A 19857-nucleotide genomic window follows, 5' to 3' on the forward strand; every position below is an offset into this window, starting at 1 on the left:
CTGTCAGCTTCTGCATCTTTTTATAAGCTGCATGCCTTAACAGAACAAAATAAATAAGCAGTAGATGTTATTCAATATTTATTTAGTTCACAGAGTGGAATGTTATGGTATGTATCCCCAAAGAACCCAGGCAGTGAGGATGCAGCCACCATTACCATATTCTGCAGCAGATCTGTAAATGGTTTTATATGCATAATAAATGACTGTGAGTCAGTTTGAAAATTTTCATTTCTATATAAATGCTTTGTCAGATTCAAACTTTTTCTTCCATCATCCCAAAGCCAATTTCTTAATATTTACATAAGTATTTTCATTAAGTTAAACTGGAAGTTAAATGCTTACAAAAACAAACAAAAACACAAATGTAAGTGCAATAGCCAGAAATCTAAATATAAAAGCTTACTCATGGCCCCATAAAAAGTTTTCAAAGAATGGATTTAACATGTTTCCAAACTAATAAATACTGGAAGTGAAATTTAAAAAATGCTTTACATACCTCTGGACTTTGGATATCAAAATCACTTCCAAGGAAAACTGAAGACCCTGAGACACATGCAAGCACGAGTCTTCTAGCAAATATAGTTACAAAGCCCTAATTTTCCAGTTTTCCTCCAAAAAGAGACCTTTACTAGGCACAGTTTAATTTAAGGTTTTAAATATAACAGCAGCAAATAGTGATAGCCATTATGTTTAATTCTGCACTCTTTAATGTATGTATGCTTAATTCCAGATCCCAACAGAGGCTTTAAGAACTCTAAGTAAGAGTTGGGCTCAATGATCCTTGTGGGTCCCTTCCAACTCAAGACTATTCTGTGATTAAACATGTGTCATGTCAATAACAAAAATAACATTGCATTTGTCTCATCACAAAGTTGAGGAAGTCCCACCACAGCACCAGCCAGCTGTGCAACACAGGCAGTCCACACTCACACCCCATGAGGTTTATGTGTGACTGCAGAAATGCCACCTCAGTTGCACCCCACATTTAAAGCATGACCCTTTGTATTCAAAGGGGTCAGCAATATGATCTGGAAATAATCAGGTATATCACGTTCTTGGCTGACAAAGGAGAAGTGCTGAGCATCACATGCACCACATAAACAAATCCTCCTCCCATCACCGCTCACATGGATTTCTGGTATCGTTTTTGTAGCTCAACTTATATTTGAACTGTTTACTATTTAAGTGCCTTTCTGTGAAGAGTACTGTATGTCTAAAACCTTTAACTTTGAGAGTCATAAAATCAAGATACTAATGTAAAACATGAAAAAGAAAAGAGAAACCTGTAACTGCAATTTAAGCAATTAAAGGTTTCCATAACTAGTACTATGCACAATAGTCTTTCCCAGTCACCTCTAGAACTTGAGGAGTTTTCATATTACCATTTACAAAAGTTCAACAAGTCACTAACTCTGAAATGCTAAACTAGGACTCCAGCAAACAGCTGTTTTTCTCTACCATTTCCTGATCAAGTTGGACATCTAATTCATCTTTTAACTGTTAAAACAGGCACCAAATGAGAGTAAAATGGCAACATAATAAACCCAAACCTGGAAACAGCTGACAACTAGACAATTGCAAAGAAATTATACTTTGGGTCATGGCAAATAAAGGGTATTTTCTGGTTGTTGGTTTAGTCCTCATCTTCCAAAATGTATAAATGGGGGCAAGTGTGGGGTGAAATCCAAGTTCCTGTTACACTTGAAGATCTAGCCAAACAGGCATACAGGATCTTCAGCAGTCTCAGAGCTAAACCAATACAGCACTTACATGAATTCATAGTTTTGAGAAGTCTTCAGATAAAAACAAATAATATTTTTATAATTTCAAAATTCTGGACTGAAGCCCTTCTTCTTGAAGTGGGAAAAAAAAAAGGAACAGCACCTTATATCAAACTAATTTCTGGCATTTTTTCCAGCAGTAAGAAAACACAACGATATTTCTCAAGCTGTAAGAAGGCAAAATTATCTCCTTCCTAAGTGCTCTACACTTCTTCACTATTCAGCTTTGTAGGGTTTGGTTTCTTCCCATTGCAAAAAGAATAAAATAACAAGGTCCAGGACACTGAATACTTAGCTCACCACACTGCCAAGTGTAAGTAAAGTTTGTTCAAGTTAGCCCTAACTGAATATTGCTCGTTGACAAGACTTTTTGCATGAAGACAGATGATTCATATTATTTATAAAAGCAGAATTAGGATGCTAGCTCAAAAACAGAATACTCCAGTGTAGTAGGGGATCACGTATTTTGGCCCCTTGTTCACAAATGTGAGTTGTGGGATTGTTTTTTTAAATGGTTCCATGACCAAGAGACCATGATAAAAAAATCTTACTGTTTTCTTGGTTAACATCTACAGAGAATTCAGCATTAAAGTGCTAACATGAAAGAAAGGGTTTACGTGGTAAGTATGGGTACGGGAAATACCTCAATTAGTTTAGAAATATTTCTAGCTCTTTAGAAGGAATTGTACATTTTCAAGCCACAAATCCTCATGTTTTGATCAAATTTAACATATCTGAAAACTCTGATAGTGCCTTAGAATGTCTCACTCTCTATTCAAGTAAATTTTCTGATTAATTGCTTCCCAAATCACTGCAGTTAACATGGTTCATCTAAGTGTTACCATTTGATTACTTGGTAGAACAAGTTAACTTCTTTTGACTTTGATCTTACAGCAATTTCAACAGTTCAGTTAAAACAGCTGCAATGCTCCTGCACTGAACCCTTTTTTCCAGCATTTCAAACATTTCAGTAAGATTCTGGTATCACAAACTCAAATTCAGTACTTCCCTCTGACGGGTTTTGTTTAAAAATTGTTTCATTTCCCTGCGGAACGAAAATGTCATCCCAGGTGATTTGTTTGGCTGGAGAGTTGGATGTTGTTCCCTCAGTGCCATCCTTCCCTGAGCCAACACGATAGACAACTCCCCCCTCGTTCATGCCCGGGACGCTGCTGGGGCGGTCACTGATGTAGGCGTACTGCCTGATCTGCAGGGACCTGCAGGGGTGCAGCCGGTACAGCTTGGTGTCCCCGGAGGGGTCCTGGCTGTGAACGGATCTGATGTGGGAGATGGTGATTTGGTAGTTGATGAAAGATTTGCCGCACGTCAAGCACTGGTACCTTCGCTCCCCGGTGTGGTGAAGTTCGTGCTTGGTGCGATACTCTGCAAGAGCAAAGACTTTGTCACAGTAGCGACACGGGTACTTCTTCTCCCAGGAGTGCACGTTGAAATGTCTCCGCAAGCTCGTCAGGCACGCGTACGACCGCTTGCACACGATGCAGATGTAGTAGACTCTGCCGTCCACTATGAGCTCGTAGTGGTCGTCGTGCTTCACTTTCATGCGTTTCCCCTTTGGAGACTCATCGCCAGACTTTTTGGGTGTGTCATCAGGCTTGGCTTCCCCTTCCTCAGAGTCACCCTTCACAGGGATGACTATGTCATAGGTATCCTCACCGATATTTGCATACACCTTACAGCCTGTGGATAAGCCTCCTATTTCAGTTGCTGTATCTAATGTTATGATTTTCTGCCCATCTGCCACATTCTTTGATGTTAGACCCGAACTTAATTCCTTGTTGTTTCCAGAAAGGACATCTGAGATTTTTATTTTAAATTCTCCAGCTTTAGTAGATGGCTCTTGTGAAAATGTAACAACCTGTTTTTTCTGTACACCTGATCCTTCAGTGCTCCCTGCGTTAGGAACAGAAGATTGCTGAACCAAAGAGCTGCTGCTGACCGAACCAGGACTAGAGGAGCTAATGATATCGACATCATCTTCAACAACCTCTTCATCATCAACAGCAGTTGCTTCCACTTCAGTTACGGAGCCATTATTTGATGGCTGCTGGTTCTCCTCAAGTAAATTAATTGTAGGAGTCACATGTGTTTGATGCAAGGAGCTGGCACCAAGCGAGGAGTTAAGCAGAGGCTTGTTTAGCACGATGATATTAGGAGTAAAATGCTGCGGCGTTGCCGAGACGAATGATTCAGCACCTGACTGTGTTTGGCTCGGGCTTAGCTGAGTGGCAGACAAAGTGAGGTTCTGAGCTGCTGTGCTGTTTGTCAAACGGGGAGAGCCACCACTGCCACAGGATTTTTGGTCAGAAGTTCCAGCTGGACTTGAGCAAGGCTGGTTCTGGCTTGCAGCATTTTTGTCTTTAGTACATTCTTTTGGAGGAACAATCTCAGAACAAAAAATTACATCATCATCCTCCTCATCCGAATCGCTCACTGTAATTTTTGTAGTCTCATATTCTATGCCATGTAAAGAGAATGACTGTGTTATAACTGGCATCCCATCTGCTGCCTCCTGACCCTCTGGCCTGATTACAGTCACCTGTGTTTCAGCATCTCTTTGATTTGGACTAGAAGCTGAAGTTTCTGAAGCACTGTCTTTGACCTCGCTTGGCACATTCTTGCCTTCGGCCGGAGGTATGCCCAGATCAGCTATGAATTTAACACCCAGCTCCTGCCCTGACTTAATCAGTTCATCGAGTAAATCAGATCGGACACTGATTATTTTGGAACTATAAATATAATTAAGAATTTCTGCAAAAATTTCTGCTCTTACAAAGCTCAGTTCAACCACTTGACCAGCCACTGAGAAAAGCTGGTGAAAATATGTGCTTGAGGCTGAAAGGATGTTTCTGTGAGCTCGAAATTTCCGGTCCTCCACAATGACTGTAACATCACAAAAAAGTCCATGGCCACGCTGCTCATTCAAAGATTGAAGGAGCACATTAGAATATTGTGTGTCTGTTGCAGAAATAAGTTTTTTCCCCTCCATTCCTACAAAAAGAAAGCAAAAGATATCAAATTAGTAAAAATGCAGATTTAGTTTTAACCACATGACAACATTCACATATTTACTGTCTACTCTTTCTTTAGGAAAAAACAAATCTGAGATACTGTTCAGAAGATTATGTACTACTGCACTCTGCAAATTTGTTTCTTATTGTTGTTTGTTTGCCCTTTCCTCTTCTCCGCAAGGTAAGTGGAATTCTGAATATATCCTCTGCTCTTACAAGGTGAGAAACAAAGAAACAACACCTCATCTTAAACAACAGCAAGTAAGGTTAATTGTAAAAGCAAGAAGATGGAAGTTTTGGGTCCCAAAAGCAGCTTTAAACATTATTAGTCATTTATTTTTAATTGTGAAATAGTCCGTAGATTGTGATGAGAAAGCCCAATAGCATGAAGTTATTTATGGCCAGACACCAGAATCTGTGTGTCTCTATATTACCAGTCAACTGAGTTAATGAAAACACTATGGATAGTGCACTTCCTTCCCCAGAAAAATAAACTTCTTTTAATCCCATGTCATATATTTGCAAGGCTTTGTATATCAAACTGAGACACTGAAGCAGCACCATAGCAAAACAGATCCGCTAAGTCAAAGTAACCTATCTGCCACCACTGCCCAATCAAAGCCCCCAGTGAGCCGCAAAAAGCAAGATCAAAATACAGAACAGCGAGCCACGGGCTCTTAGGTTACCCCTAAAACTTTTATTTCCGCAGGCCGGGCCGGGCCGGGCCGGATGAGACGCCGAGGCCGGAGCCCCGCGGCCGCCGCTCGCCAGCTCGGGGAGCGCGTCCCGCCCGGCTGCCCCCGCCACCCCGGGGGGCCCGGCCGTGAGAACCGCGCTCCGAGCGGGGCCGCCGCCGGGGCAGCAACGGCCGGTCCGCGGCCGGAGGCCGAACGGCAGCGGCGGCGCTGACAGCGGCGGGCCCGGAGAGCGGCCTGGCAGCACCGGGCCCGGGTTGACGGGCCGCCCCTCTGCCGCTCCTCGCTCGCTGAGCCGTGCTGACCCCCAGCGGGGCGAGAGGGGCAGCCGAGCCCGCCGAGCCCGAGTTCCCCACGTTACCTGCGCCGCGCTCCGGCCGCGGCCCCGCCGCCGCCCGCACCTCCGGACCCTCCGCACCGCCGCCGGAGGGCGCTGCCGGCGCTGCCCTCGGCTCTGACCCGAGCGGCCTCGGGAACCTTCGGGCCGGGGCGGGGCCGGGCCGCGCTCCCGCCCGGGCCGGGCCCGCCTCGCGCTCTCCGCGCCGGCAGCCCCGAGGCCGCGGGGCTCCGGACGCTGCCTGGGACGCACCGCCCGCGTCACCGGCCCCCGGTGCAGAAGGCCGCCTGCGGAGGTGCCGAGTGTGCGGCCCCGACCCTGCTCCAGCGCAGGTCGTGGGACGCCTCGGGTCCCGCACACGGGCCTTGCTGCGGCCTTGGCAATTCCCGCCGGGCTCCCGGCTCCCCCGCGCCCCCGCGTCCCGGGCGGGGCGGCGGCAAACCCCGGCACCTGCCTTACGGCTGACCGTGCGGATAGGGCCGTGCAGACGCTATTTCCCGCTGAGTGTCATTTCCTTCCCGGGGGCATCGGCGCTTGCTCTGCCAACGCGCACCTCCGCCCAGCACCGAGGGGAGCCCAATCCCACACCTGAGCAGCCTTGCTCCTGCTGCGGGAGCATTTACTTGGAATCCTTTTTGGAATCCTTTGCGCCACAGGGACACGTGTTAGACTCTGCCAGCAGCTGTACAGACATGCACGGCTTTGACACAAAGTGCCTTTGACTAAAATGACTCAAACGCACATTCGACATGTGGCCACCAAAGTGACACATCCACAGCGCGGCCTCTTGGAAACTCTTGCTGTTCAGGAATGCTCGAAGAACACCAAGATCACAAATGATATTTTTCGTCTTTGGTTACTGATCTGTTCCTTTTTCCCCCCCCTAAGCATTCTGTGGACTTGAACCACAGGGGTTCCTGATTTTTCTTAAGATCCAAAAACTTTGACAAGAACAAATGTCCTGTCACGTTCAGTGAAAAGCCTAACAGGCCACAGCCACTGGCAGACATGACTGCAATCCTTCACCTCATAAATCAGCAACAAAATGGTCCTGCCAAGGTTTATGAGCAAGAAATACAAAATAATCTTTCTTCTAGCAAGAATAATAATCTTTTTTCTAGCAAAAAAAATCACCTGCCAGGCTCCCTGTATTTGTATAGTTAGTAACACAAATGCCTTTTTGAAATGAGCCTTCAGAATTTAAATGTTACAAAAGCAGTTTCTATTTTTTTATAGGTTTTACCAGAGAGTCAATTGAATGAGGGTAAATAATAGAAAACACTCATCAGGGAAAACACAGACTTTTCTTCCTCATATAACCCTTCAATTCTTTTCTCCTTTGATACAGGTTCTTCATAATTTTTAAACATGAGGCATATTAAATGAAAATAATACTATAATTGTTTTAATATTTAATCCTGTGCTTTTTTTTCTCCTCCAAAAATGTGTGATGGCCCAAATTAAACAATTTCTTAGCCTTTCATCCTCCAGCTTTAAGGACTTGTCTCCTCACTGCCTCTTCCAATACTAAATAACTAACAGGAAAATTTACAGTTACAGATGAGCACTGACTTGGAAGGATCCCTGCTCCTGCAGCATCACCAGATCTCAAAAATCAGGTTTGAACCACTTATTCTGAGGCACAGAAATGCTGCCTGATTTAAAAGCTGCTGGGAGAGCTGCACCATCTCCTTGACTTTTACCCTTCTCACAGCAGTTTTTCTCTATGGCACCTCTTCTGTCAGATATAAAATCTGAACCCCACTGTCACATTGCTCCAGTCAGGACACAGCTAATGCTCTCCCCAGCTCAGCCACTTTGACTGAAGCTGTCACCATCTTGCTGCACCTGAAAGGTGAATTTCAATGTGCTTTTTTTTTTGGTCAGCATGCATCTCCTAGTTTAGGGGTTGTTTTTTCCACTTTTATGTTTAGATAAGCCAAGAAAGTGTTTGGTTTTTCAAGTCACATAAAACCTTACAATACAAATAATGATAAAAAAGAACAATTTTATCTAAGATTTTGACAATAAACACCTAGGATACAGAACTATATGTGATGTTCTTGGAACTGAAAAAATACCTAAGAGACCCAATAGCAACTTTTATGTTAATGTACAGAAGGGAGCAAAAAAACTTTGGGATGAAGGCTCTGAAAATATGAAGTACAAATTTAAAGAAATTTATGTTCAGGCTTTTGCCAGAAGACACAACAGTATGCAATTCAGTAACAAGTTTTCAATTAAGCAATTCGAGAAGCTCTTTTGGTTTTAAAAAATCCACTTTGTGAGAATAGAAAATTCTTCTAAAGAGCTGACAAATTTGAGAGACAAACTAACATTCTTCATCATGAAAACATGTATTTTACATGAAAGTAAATTAAATGTTACAAGCAGAACAGTTAAGGGTTGTCAATAAAATTGAAATTCAATATTATCCTATGTAAGGCTCCTTTTAAGGACAGAAATATTCTTCCACTGTGGGAATTTCAAATAAAACATTACTGCTTCTGAAAGACTCTAAAATACAAATCTCCATTATTTGTGCTTTGAAGAAATCTCTGAGAGTATTTCTCCTGCCAATCCCATTATATAAACCTCATATAACTGAATTAAGAGTCCAGTGATCCTTTTTATTGACATTAGTAGTTGTTGTAGATGCTGTTATGTACTGCATGACATTATAACTTGTGCACTTCAAGTCACCCAACAATATTAGCTAACACAGGTACAGAGTGCTCCTGAGGCAGATATTTTAGTCAACATTTAGTCAGATCTGAAATAATCCAAAATTAGTTTGCCAAAATAATCTAAAGAAGGGAAAAACTGGGCTGTGCTCACACAGACACAGGCAACAGTAACGCCACACACATGGGCAATCTCTGGTAAATCTTTTCCCTCCCCGTTCTGCACATGGTTCCTTGCACCCAAAAAAATACACAATTTAAATAGGCTTCCTCCATCTTACAGATTTGTTTATGCTGCTTATAGTAGGTTTGGGAATCAAAATACTGTTTCATTTGGGAAAAAGAGACTGGCATACCCCGACATAATTTCTAGACAGCATAAACCAGCATGGGTTTCCCAGGGTGGAGCAGCTGTCCAAAATGCCCCGTTTGCACGGAGCTGGCCAGACCCAGCCGTATTACACTGCACTGCCAGAGCTGAGCAGAAACTCGGGGCTCATTTAAGAAAGCTCTGTGGTAACGTGGTCAAACCTGAGGGGGAAGGGCGCTCACACAAGAGTGGGTGTCTTATCTGAATACATCATTTGTATCATCTTTATAGATAAAGGTTAAGGAGAAGACTTAAGATCATCAACTCCAACCGTGAGCCCAGCGCCAGCACGATGTTGACCATCAAACCGCGTCCTTAGGTGCCATCTCCACTCGGTTTTTTAACATTTCCGGGGATGGTGACTCCACCACTTCGCCGGGCAGCCTACTTCTGTCCTTGATAACCTTTCCTACGAAAAAAATTTCCTAATACCCAGACTGAACCTCCCCTGAGGCAACTCGGGGCCGTTTCCTCTCGTCCTGTCAGCTTTGCCCTGAGACGCTGCAGCGGAGCGGCGGCCAGCGCCGTGTCAGGCCGCGCTGGGAGGCGCCGGGCGCCCGAACACCCGAGACCGGGCCTCGCCCGGCCGGGCCGTGTCAGGCGGCGCCGGGCCCGGGCAGGAAGGGGGAACCCGCCGGGGCAGGGTGAGCTGTCCGCGGGGCGGTGCTGCTGCCGGGCCGCCCTGGACAGCTCCCGGGGCCGCGGCCCCGCGCCGGTGCCCGCGGAGCGGGGCGGAGCCGGGCCCGCGCCGCCACCGCCCCCCGCCCGCGGCTCGCGCCCCGTCGGTGCCTCACCTTCCGCCGCTGCCGTGGGCGCGTCCATCGCTGCCGGGCGGCCGCCGCGGGGCACAAAAGGAGCCGCCGCCGCCGCGACCGCCGCCGCGTTGCCGGCCGGGCGGGTGGGGCGGTGACCCCGCGGGCGGGGCCGCCCCGCTCCCGCCCCGCTCCCGCCCCGCTCCCGCCCCGCTCCCGCCCCGCTCCCGCCCCGCTCCCGCCCGGCCGGGAGGGCACCGGAAGCTGCCGGAAGCGCCTCCGCTTCCGCCATGGCGCCCGCGTCCCGCTCCCGCTCCCCGCCCGCCGCCAGCTCCGAGCGCCGCGGCCGCCGCTCGCGGTCCCGGTCCCGCTCCCGGTCCCGCGAGCGCAATGGCCCGAGGCGCCTGAGCCACCGGCGGAGCCGCAGCCGGTCCCGCAGCCCCGGCGCGCCGCGCTCCTCCGCGCACCACGGGCACCACCACCACGGCAAATGGCCCGAGTACTACGAGAAGGAGAAGGAGGAGATCCTGCGGCAGAGGTGAGCGCCGGTGAGGGTCGGGCCTGGCCTGCCGGGCCCCGCTCCGCACGGAAGGGACGGCGCTCCCGGGAGGGGCGGGTGCCGCGGGAGCGGCCGGGCCTGGTTCTGTACGGCCCCGTCACGGACTCTCGGCCCCTTCTCGGGCTCTCCGTGCTCTCCCCGCGGGCAGGGCCGCCCGGGGGGACGGGATGGAGCTCGGCTGGAAGGGGGTAGCAGCTGCTACCCCCGATCCTCTGCAGTGTGCGGAGCTCTGCTGCCAGACTGCCCCTGCGAGCTTGCTCCTTGCTCCGAGTTGTTTCTTATCCTTCCTACAGCTGCTTTAGGCGCTTAGAAACACTGACGTGTAAGATTTAAAATGTTTGTCTGCTGGCTGTTGCAAACTAGGTGTCAGTGACAGTGTTTTCCTTTACAGGAGACTCAATGAGAGAGAGAGAATTGGAGAACTGGGGGCACCTGAAGTCTGGGGGCTGTCACCAAAAGTTCCTGACCCAGAGTAAGGCATATTCTTTCTTCTTGTTTTTTATAATATTAATTACATACCAGTTTAGTTTATAAAAATGCTTTATCCCTGCGTTAGTCATGGTGTCACAATACTTATTGTATCAGTTCCTTTCTGAAGCAACATAATGAGATTAGTATTTCTTCCACCAAATAATTCCAACATACCAATTATGCAATATGGGATTTATTGTAGATCAGGTGACTGTTGTGTTGTGGTTCTGACAGCAGTTCCCAGGCTAAATTAGCTCTTTAATATTTTACTCCCTTGCAAGGATTGACTCAAAATGTCTTTGGTTATATGTATACCTTTGATCTTGAGTACAACAAAACAGATTTTAAGTAGCAAACTGTTATTTTATTCAGTTCCGATGAGCACACACCGGTAGAAGATGAAGACGCAAAATCTAAGAGTAGTTCTTCGGATTCCAGCTCAGAAGGTATTTTGTTTGGCTTGCACAGCTTTTTTGAAAATGGGAAGCTACTGTGGCTTAGAATCTGCTGCTGCTGCTTGCAGGAGGTTCCCTGGATTAGATGGGTGGAAGTGGCTGGGGTGAGCTCCAGCTCAAAGGAGAGCATTGCTTTGGGAAGATTAGGGAATACAAATGGAACTAGATGCTCTTTGTTCTCTAATGTTATGTTTGAAAACATTCCAGAGGAAAAGAAGAAAAAGAAGAAGAAAAAACAAAAGAAAAAACGTAAAGCATCCAAAAGAAAGCGCAGGAAACATTCTGAGGACAGTGACAGTGACTCAGAGTCCGAGCAGAACTCCAGTGGTAAGACAAGAGGGTTTCAGCTTGCAGTCTGGCCTCAGGAAATGGGATTTCTGAGTTTAGCATCCACTGGCCTCTCATGCCAGAGATCTGTTTGATATGTTCTCATACGACCAGTACTGCAGGGAGCTTTCTACTAACACTTTCCCAGTATAAGCAACTCCCATCAGGGGGTGTACTGCTGGGGCATTCTGGTGGGGGCAGTCACTGCTGGGAATGGGCTCAGGGTTAGGGTAGTGGTTAGGTTAATTGGTAGGGGTAGTGGTTTGTGTAATTCTTAGCAGTAGGGTTAGGGGAGTGGTTAGGCTTAGCGTTGAGAGAGTAAAAGAGCCTATGGCTCTAGGAGCACTGGGACTGGAAAAGGCATGCCAAGGCAATCTCAGCAAGGTCCCAGCACTGCTGTTCCGACATCTTTCTGACCTGGAAAACCCATATTATTGACTTTAGGTTAGGGCTAGAGCTTAGGGTTAGGGTTGAGAGAGTCAAAGAGCCCACAGCTCTGTGAACACTGGGGCTGTAAAAGGCATGACGAGTTATTCACAGACCAGTAAGCTACTTAGTTATAACTAATAATTTCTTTTTGATAATACATACACTTTCTTTTTTCAGATGAAGATAAAAAGAAAAGCAAGAAGAGGAAAAAGAAGAACAAAAAGTAAGTGTTGTGGTTGCTGTGTCATTTTGGCTGCTGTTGGCTGGAGGGCAGCTCTGTTTTCTTCACAGGCCCTGAGGGAGCCTGAGGACCTTAGGTAATTTGCAAGAGCTGGCAAATAATATTCATTTGATTGATTTTATTTAAATCTACACAATTGTGCAGCACAAACAACTCCCTTTAGAGCGACTTTCTAACACTCTGTGAAAGTCAAAACAGAACATATGTATTGTCTTGGCTTTGTTGTAAAGTGTTTTGTATGAAACATCAGACAGCCATTCTTCCTATAGGTGGAAGTTGCCTTGAGAAACTAATTATTTGAGTATTATTCCAAGCACCTTTTTTAATTTTAAATTTTGATAAATAGCATGTCTGTCTGGCTTTATCACAGGAAGAAGTATAAGAAAAAGAAAGCTAAGAAGAGCAGGAAGGAATCCAGTGATTCAAGCAGTGAAGATTCCGATGATGAAATGCTTCAAGGGGATGAACTCTGGATAGAGAGGTCAAGTAGGTTCTCCTGACTCTAAACTTGGGTGGAAACTTCTTGATGTCCTTTTTGTGAATTTGTTGTTAGGTGTTGCTGACCTTTGTAACCTTTCTGATAACAAAGAACAATGGACACAAGATTAATTTTCGTCATTATTTGATTGTTGCAGAAAATACTGAAGCTGATAGTTTGATTGGACCAGAGGCTCCCAAAACTCACGCATCTCAGGATGATAGGCCTTTGAAGTGAGTAGCCAACTCTCATGGTACTTTGATCAAATCAAGTAAATCAAGTCTTAAAGTTACTGTTCAAAAGGGCTGTTGCAACAATAATGCATGCAGAGGGAGAAATGCTGTACCAGAAACTCACAGACAGAAGTTCTAGGGGCACTAAGCTTTCCCCTGGCCTGAATTTGGGTAGAAGAGTCTGGTTTATGCTTTTTAGCCTTGATTCCTAGAAAAATTAATTGTGAGTGCCTTTATTCTAAAGATCTGCAGTATTGTGACTTTGTAGTGTCATCAGAATGAACTGATAATATAAGATGTTGTTGCTAGTGTTGCCATAAGGAAGAAACAAGTCAATATGTGGGAAAGAATAAGAAAGTGTTTAAAAATGCAGCCGTATATAGTAGTGAAGAGACAAGTTGGATGTTTTGCTCAGGCTCTCTCTATCTGAAGCTATTGACATCACCACTTTTGTTTTTTAGCTATGGCCATGCCCTCCTGCCCGGGGAAGGTGCAGCCATGGCAGAGTATGTCAAAGCAGGGAAGCGCATTCCCCGCAGAGGCGAGATTGGCTTGACCAGTGAAGAGATCGCTTCGTTTGAGAGCTCTGGTTATGTCATGAGTGGCAGCAGGTATGGTTTTGATGATGGCAATGGTTCAGTGGAATTTTCAAGAGCTGTTTTCTCTGCTGGCTGAACAGAAGACTGCTTCAAAGCTCTACTTGCAAGCATAGAAGAGAACGTGCTCTGTTTGCAATAATCTACACTAAGCTCCCCATTGCTAGAGACGGCTAGTGAGTTTTTCAAGAACACTTTCTCCTCAAGAGCAAAAGTTCTTCACAGGCAATACTCTTCTAATTATTTCACATGAAGAGGTGCTTGTGGCTCAAAGGTGGTCTGTTTGGACAGCCCTGGGGATGTGCTGGCCCTTCAGCAGGTGACAAATCAATGTATGAGAGGCTGGCTGCACTTTTTTCTCTATGACCAGCAGGAATCTCACTTAAATTTTGGTGAGCCAGCAGCTGACACCATGGGGGTAGGGGAGGCTTCTGGCTGACTGCCTGAGAACAGATATCCCCAGAAATCAGTTCCTTGCTCTGCCACACTCCTTCCTGGGAAGGTTAATGTGCAGTTTGGATTATCTAGTTTAGGTATCTGTTTTGCCAGTTGGCAGGGTCAGCACAAAAGATTCAGATACCAACTTTAAGGACTAAGTATAATTTGCTACAGTGCAAAACTGCAAAGAATTACAAAGGATAAGCTAAGTAATGCACCTAATAATTACTACAAAAGATTCCCTAGAGTGATTAAGAAAGATACATCACCAGTTACTTTATACTTTACCATCATCCAGATCTTCATATGAGCTGGGGAGCCACAGTCACAGCAAAGGATTGGAGAACCATTTGTGGGAATTCCTACATGGTGTGTCCACCTGTAGGCAAGGCCTCCATCTTCACTGTGGGAGGGCTCAGCTTTTGGACTGTAGAATAAACAAGCTTACACAACTTCTAGTGCAGTAACATTTGGTTTCATCCTCCCTTGGGTTCCACCCAGAGCCTAGCCAGGGCTCAAGGAGGAACCAAGGGAGGTGGTTTTGATCATATACCTTCAAACATGGCCAGATGTCTGATTTTATACCTTCGCCTGGCTCTAAATGCAGAAAGACAAGTATATTCTTTTCACACTACATATATCACTAATGATCATGGATATTACCTTAGTGAGTGGATACAAAGATAACATTTTGTTGGAAGGTTCATCTAGTGGTCAGCTTTGGCTCAGGGCCTGTTGTTCAGGCCTTAGTACTTCAGTATCTTTATTTAAAGCCCCTGAACACATTCAGGGGAGTTGATGGCTGGAAGCTGTGCCAGGGCACTGGCAGCCCCTGCCCATGCTGATGTACCCCTGTTCCCCCCACAGACACCGGCGCATGGAAGCTGTGCGACTGCGGAAAGAGAACCAGATCTACAGCGCAGATGAAAAGAGAGCTCTGGCATCCTTCAACCAGGAGGAGAGGAGGAAACGAGAGAATAAGATCCTTGCAAGCTTTCGAGAGATGGTCTACAGAAAGACTAAAGGCAAAGAGGAAAAATAATGCTTCATTTGAGCTGTGCACCATAGCTTGCACTACGTGGCAACTAGCGCAGTCCAGTTGTGATTTGAAGAAAGCTGCAGGTGCTGCAGCACCTTTCACCCAACAGGGCCAAGCCTCAGGAGTGGATTACTTGTGTCAAGGACACAGAGTTATTTTCATCAGATTTTCTGGGATGGTTTGTTTACCATCTACAAGGAATCCCTGTAAAGAGAAAGGCTGCAAGGCAGGAACAGGCGGGGAAGATTAGACGTGTCAATGTTCTGCGCTCGCTTTGAATCCAACAAGCCAAAGGATCCCATGGGAAGGTTTTGTTACCTAATGCCAATAAGTGTGATTTTTTAAATTCCATTTATTTGTATTAATCATAGGATTATTTAGCTTGGGAAAAGACCTTTAACAAGCTACTAGCACCAGTAGCAAAAACGAGGGAACTCCTGAGTTCCTGTTTTAAGATACAGGACAGTCCACTATTTTTTCACAAGTCTTTTAAATTTAGGTTTTTCCTCAAAACAGTTGAGTTTGGTTTGTGATTCAAACCAGACATGTACTTGTACATATTTGTAAATTAGTTTGTAATTTAATAAAGATGGGCTTCAGTTACTTTAGAGCAAGCAGATGGCAACTGAGGTGTAAAGTAACAGTTAGAGGAGGGTCTGATCTTCAATCACTGAAACAAATGGTGAAGAACTAAGTTGCTTGCTTCTTTTTCTCCTATGTTATACATAGGCATCAGTGCAGTGGGGTGCAGTGATTGGAACCCCTGGATGTACACAGGTGGTAACAAGGATGTATCTTTCAATTTATTTGAAATGTTTTTGTTTATGCAAGTGTTCTAGATTAAACCCTTGTTTTAACTCCTGTAGTATTTACTTTGGTCAGTTTTCGCCGTATTACATGCCTTGCTTTAAACTCTGTGCTTGGAGGCTTTGCTCAGGCAGTGCTTTTGTGGTGGTTATCTTTGATTCAACTGCATATTTCCAAACATCTCTCCTAGAACTTCTTTTTCTCAAATGTTTTTAAAACAAAATGGTTTTGAGAGATGAGTTGTTTCTTTTTCGTTCTCCTAATTTATTTTTTTTCCTCTAAGTCTAGCAACAGAGATGTCTTGTATATTTGTATCAAGAAAATAAAAAGTCCTAAAGTTCTATAATGTTTTCCCTGGAGTTCCATAGACCTGGCATTCACAAACAGCAAATCCTGCCCAGCTACCTCTTCCCATTCACACACTGGAACCTGGTTCCATCATGCTGTCCCCACCTGTACCTGCCAGGGACTGTCACACACAGCCAGCTGCCACGGCAGGGCATAGCTCATTTTGCACAGGTTCAATGCTTCTTATCTATCCACAAAGTAGAAATGCTGCTAAGGAAGAGCTTTTTTTTTCCATCATGTTTATTTGGTTCTCCACAGCAGAGGCCTGGTAATGGTGAATTGGAGCTGGTCATCGGGAAGCAAGTCTTTCTGCACACAGTATTTTATTTTCAATTATGTCCTGAAGCCACTTTTCTCTAAACTCACACTGTTCTGGCCTGGAGAATGGAATAAAAAGAAGGTAGATTGTAAGCATAATACTGAATCCAAGTTTGGCCAGGTGAGAGCTGGCCTTTATCCACCACATAAGGCTATCTGCTGCAATAAAGACCATGTAAAGCAGAATAAATTTCTGAGAATGCAGATGCCCACAGGGTGGCTATTCATGCCTTTGGGGGTGAGGCTAGTGATAAGCAGGATCATTTCACAGGGCAAGATTTTGACAACTTCCACTCCTCTGCTATTACTGCAAACTTATTTACATCCAGCTCGCTGTTTGGTTTTGGAATGGAAAAGCTTGCTGAAACAGAAGAGTAATAACATTTACCTCCGAATCAGCCTGCTGGACTCCAGTCTGTAGAACACCTCCACAGGTGCAGTCTGCAACACACCAGAGACAGGGCAAAGGCCGTGTACAGCCCCTCAAAAAGCGGACATTGTAATTAAGTGAGAGATACTGTTTACTTTAAAAATAACCTAGGTGTTTGGTTGGGGCAGAAGGGAAGATGCTGCTCAGGGACTGGCTGGACATTGGTTGGAGAGCAGTGAGTAATTATTTTCATTTGCACCACTTGTCTTTCATAGGATTTTTTCTCAGTTTGTTTTTATTTTCCCCAAATTGTTACAATTGTTCTATTTATTTTTTAATGTTATTACACTTTTTTTACACTTTGAATTCTCTACCCCATCCCATGGTGTGGGGAAGGAGTGAGCAAGCAGCTCTGATGCTTAGTTGCCAGCTGGGTTTAAACCACAGACTATGATTTGGGGGTCCATAGCTGTTAAGTAGAAACACTAAGGTTCAGTATGACTTAAGCCTGGAAGTAAAAAGTCTCCTCAGTGCAATGTATTTAATTTTTTTCTCTTGAGTTGCAAGAGTTCATTTTACAGGTGCAAATTTCAGGCTGATCAGGAAAGGGATTCTGAGACAGCTTGAAGAGTGAAGTTCCACTCCCTCTCTACTGAGCCCTCATTCTGTAACTCACTTCTACTCAGCCCTTCTTACAGCTGCCCAGAACAATTGTTGCTTGGAAAGGGAAGATGGTAAGAGCAGGAAGGCAGATGTAGGATCCTGCCAGATTCTGTTTGTCAAGTTCTGTCAGTCAGTGATTTGGGAACTAACCCAGCCTCCTGCTCTGTGCCTTGCTCCCCTTGCCAACCAATGGCATGTTTCTAGGCCACATCTAAATCTCCTGCCATTGTTCTGGCAATGTCCAGGTCTTGTCAGTGTCTTCACAAGAGCTGCTCGCTCTTCGCCAGCTTCTCCACTGTCGTGGCATTCCCCTGCCTCTGAATGCCACTGTACTCTTGTCCCTTAAAGGACTAGTCCGTCCACACCATTGCTGAGTACTTACATCAGGTTTGAGTTTGGAGATCACTATAACAAAGTAGACACTCGCTGTTGCTCGTGGGATGGGTTTTCTGCGTGTTGGGTGGCCCCAGCAAGCTCTGTAATGGTACCTCTTGCTGTCCTTCAGTTCTTCTTCCTCGAGAAATTCTGAGTGGTGAAGCCAGCTTTCATGAATGTCCCATGTCTGTTGAATAAACACATCACACTAAGACTCCCTATGTCTAGTAGAGCTGACTTGCATGTGGTGCTAAAAAGGAACAGAGGTGCTCTCCTTTAATTTTTCATACTTTTTAACAGTGAGAAAGTGTGGCCTTCCTGAGTGGATGGAATTGTGACTCACAGAAATTAGTTCTTCAATTTGCTGCTGTCCTTTCTCCACTGTGAAGTTCTTGGCTGAGGTCCACGGGATATTTTTGATGACATGCTTGCTTTCTGAAACAGATAAAATGCTGACAAATCCTCCTGAAAAGACTCCAGCACATTCTAGTAGAGCAAACACAATACCTTTCTCTTTTTCCTTGTCCTCTGGAAGACATTCCTCTGTGCTGCTTCTCTCATCTTCTGGGGGGGTGTGATCTTTTTCCTCGCTGCCAGCTTCTTCCTTTTCCTCCTCCATTGGCTTCACCTTTAGAGAGATAAACGCACAAACATCGAGCGAGCACTGGTCTGAGAGCCGCAGGCCCCTTCTGAGGAACACGGGGAGCAGCGGGCAGACCCTCACGGCCCCTGTTTGTACCCCGGCCCTGCTCACCCTGCTTGGCGCTCCCGGGGCCGGCGGCTGCTTCTCCCCCGCTGCCCCGGCCAGGCCGGGGGTCCCCAGGCGCGGCGGGGGCCGGGGCCCGGGGCGCTGCGGTCCCGGGGTGGGTGCGGGAGCCCGGGGAGCCGTGCCCGGGCCCGGCGCTGTCCGCGCCGCTGTGCGCGGCCCCGCGGGCAGGGACGGCGCGCCGTCACCATGGCGAGGCCGGGCCTGCCCCGCGGAAACCGCCCGGCAGCCGCTGTCCGCGGGCAGGGAGGACGGTATGAGCAAGAAAATAGCTCTGGGTTCCAGGCAGGTTCTCTGCTTGTCGTATTTTTGCCACTCTGGACAATTCGGGAGCTAAAGCAGCCTCCAGTCTGTGCCCTGCCAGAGGCTCTGTCCCGGCCGGTGCCCTGAGGCGCTGCAGGCTCCGAACAGCAGCGCTGGCAGCACACAGACCTTCAGAGGGAAAGGATCACAGGGACTGTACGGGAGAAGCCAGAAAGGTTTTAGCAGATCACAGCAGATCACTGTGTTCCCAGCTGCTCTTCTTCCAGCATGACAAGAGGCCGTGGGGCAGGGGGTAGGAGCAGAGACTGCCCTGCAGCCCGTGTTGCCAGACCACGGTGAGCTCTGTCCGTGCAGCTCCATGAGGGAGCAGAGATCCACCTGCACCCCAGGAACGAGCCACACTGGAGCAGGTGGATGTACCCAGGCTGTGAGCCCGTGGGAAGCTCATGCTGGAGCAGGACCCTTGTGCCCATGGAGAGAGGAGCCCACTGGAGCAGGTTTGCTGGCAGGAAATGTGACCCTGCTGCAGCAGCTGGTTCCTGAAGGACTGCACCTCCAGGGACTGTTTGGGACCCATGCTGGAGCAGTTCATGAAGAACTGCAGCCCATGGGAAGCACTCCCACTGGAGGAGTTAGTGAAGGAGTCTCCCATGGGAGGAACCACATGCTGGAGCAGGGGAATAGTGTAAGGAGTTCTCCCCAGAGGAGGAATGAGCAACAGAGACATGGGATGGCATCCACCACAACCCCCAGTCCCCATCACCCTATGCAGCTCAGCAGGGAGGAAGGAGAAAATATCATGAAGAAGGGAGGAGTGGCGGAAGGTGTTTTATGATTTAACTTCTCATTATCCTGCTGTTATCTGACAAAACATTAAAAGAATTTCATACATTAATGAATTTCTCCAAGTTGAGTCTCATTTGCCTGTGACAGTAACTGATGAATGGTCTCTCCCTCTCCTTGTCTCAACTCACGAGCCTTTCAATGTATTTTCTCTCTCCTGTCCTCATCTGGACAGGAGTGACAGAGTGG

General features: G+C 46.5%; 3 protein-coding genes across 3 annotated transcripts; 1 reads left to right on the forward strand and 2 right to left on the reverse strand.

Moving 5' to 3' along the window:
• Positions 1 to 65: 65 nt before the first annotated feature.
• Positions 66 to 9814, reverse strand: ZBTB33 (zinc finger and BTB domain containing 33). Its single transcript, XM_084212804.1, has 2 exons — positions 9691 to 9814; positions 66 to 4790 (listed from the first exon to the last, which is right to left on the reverse strand). Exons 1-2 carry the CDS (start codon positions 9716 to 9718, stop codon positions 2749 to 2751), a joined length of 2070 nt encoding a protein of 689 aa, XP_084068930.1. The 5' UTR covers positions 9719 to 9814; the 3' UTR covers positions 66 to 2748.
• Positions 9815 to 9938: 124 nt separating this feature from the next.
• NKAP (NFKB activating protein) lies at positions 9939 to 16056 on the forward strand (the record flags this gene model as incomplete). The annotated part of the gene is made up of 9 exons (XM_084213182.1): positions 9939 to 10186; positions 10599 to 10679; positions 11051 to 11124; positions 11341 to 11460; positions 12067 to 12112; positions 12501 to 12616; positions 12766 to 12841; positions 13303 to 13452; positions 14743 to 16056. 9 exons carry the CDS (start codon positions 9939 to 9941, stop codon positions 14915 to 14917), a joined length of 1086 nt encoding a protein of 361 aa, XP_084069308.1. The 3' UTR covers positions 14918 to 16056.
• Positions 16057 to 16307: 251 nt separating this feature from the next.
• On the reverse strand, positions 16308 to 19835 carry AKAP14 (A-kinase anchoring protein 14; the record flags this gene model as incomplete). Its single annotated transcript, XM_084212956.1, has 8 exons — positions 16308 to 16446; positions 16776 to 16828; positions 17803 to 17982; positions 18139 to 18230; positions 18303 to 18423; positions 18550 to 18876; positions 19379 to 19492; positions 19800 to 19835. The coding sequence occupies 8 exons, from the start codon at positions 19833 to 19835 to the stop codon at positions 16359 to 16361; spliced, it is 1011 nt and encodes a 336-aa protein (XP_084069082.1). The 3' UTR covers positions 16308 to 16358.
• Between the last annotated feature and the right edge of the window lie 22 nt (positions 19836 to 19857).

Source organism: Fringilla coelebs (genome assembly GCF_963513975.1).
Source record: "Fringilla coelebs genome assembly, chromosome: 11".
Taxonomy (NCBI): Eukaryota; Metazoa; Chordata; class Aves; order Passeriformes; family Fringillidae; genus Fringilla; species Fringilla coelebs.

Excerpts from the sequence above, each read along its gene's own strand:
- ZBTB33 (XM_084212804.1), bottom strand. The coding sequence starts at position 9,718 with ATGGACGCGCCCACGGCAGCGGCGGAAG. Across the intron at positions 4,791-9,690 it reads GCCCACGGCAGCGGCGGAAG|GAATGGAGGGGAAAAAACTT; the intron begins GTGAGGCACCGA and ends TTCTTTTTGTAG.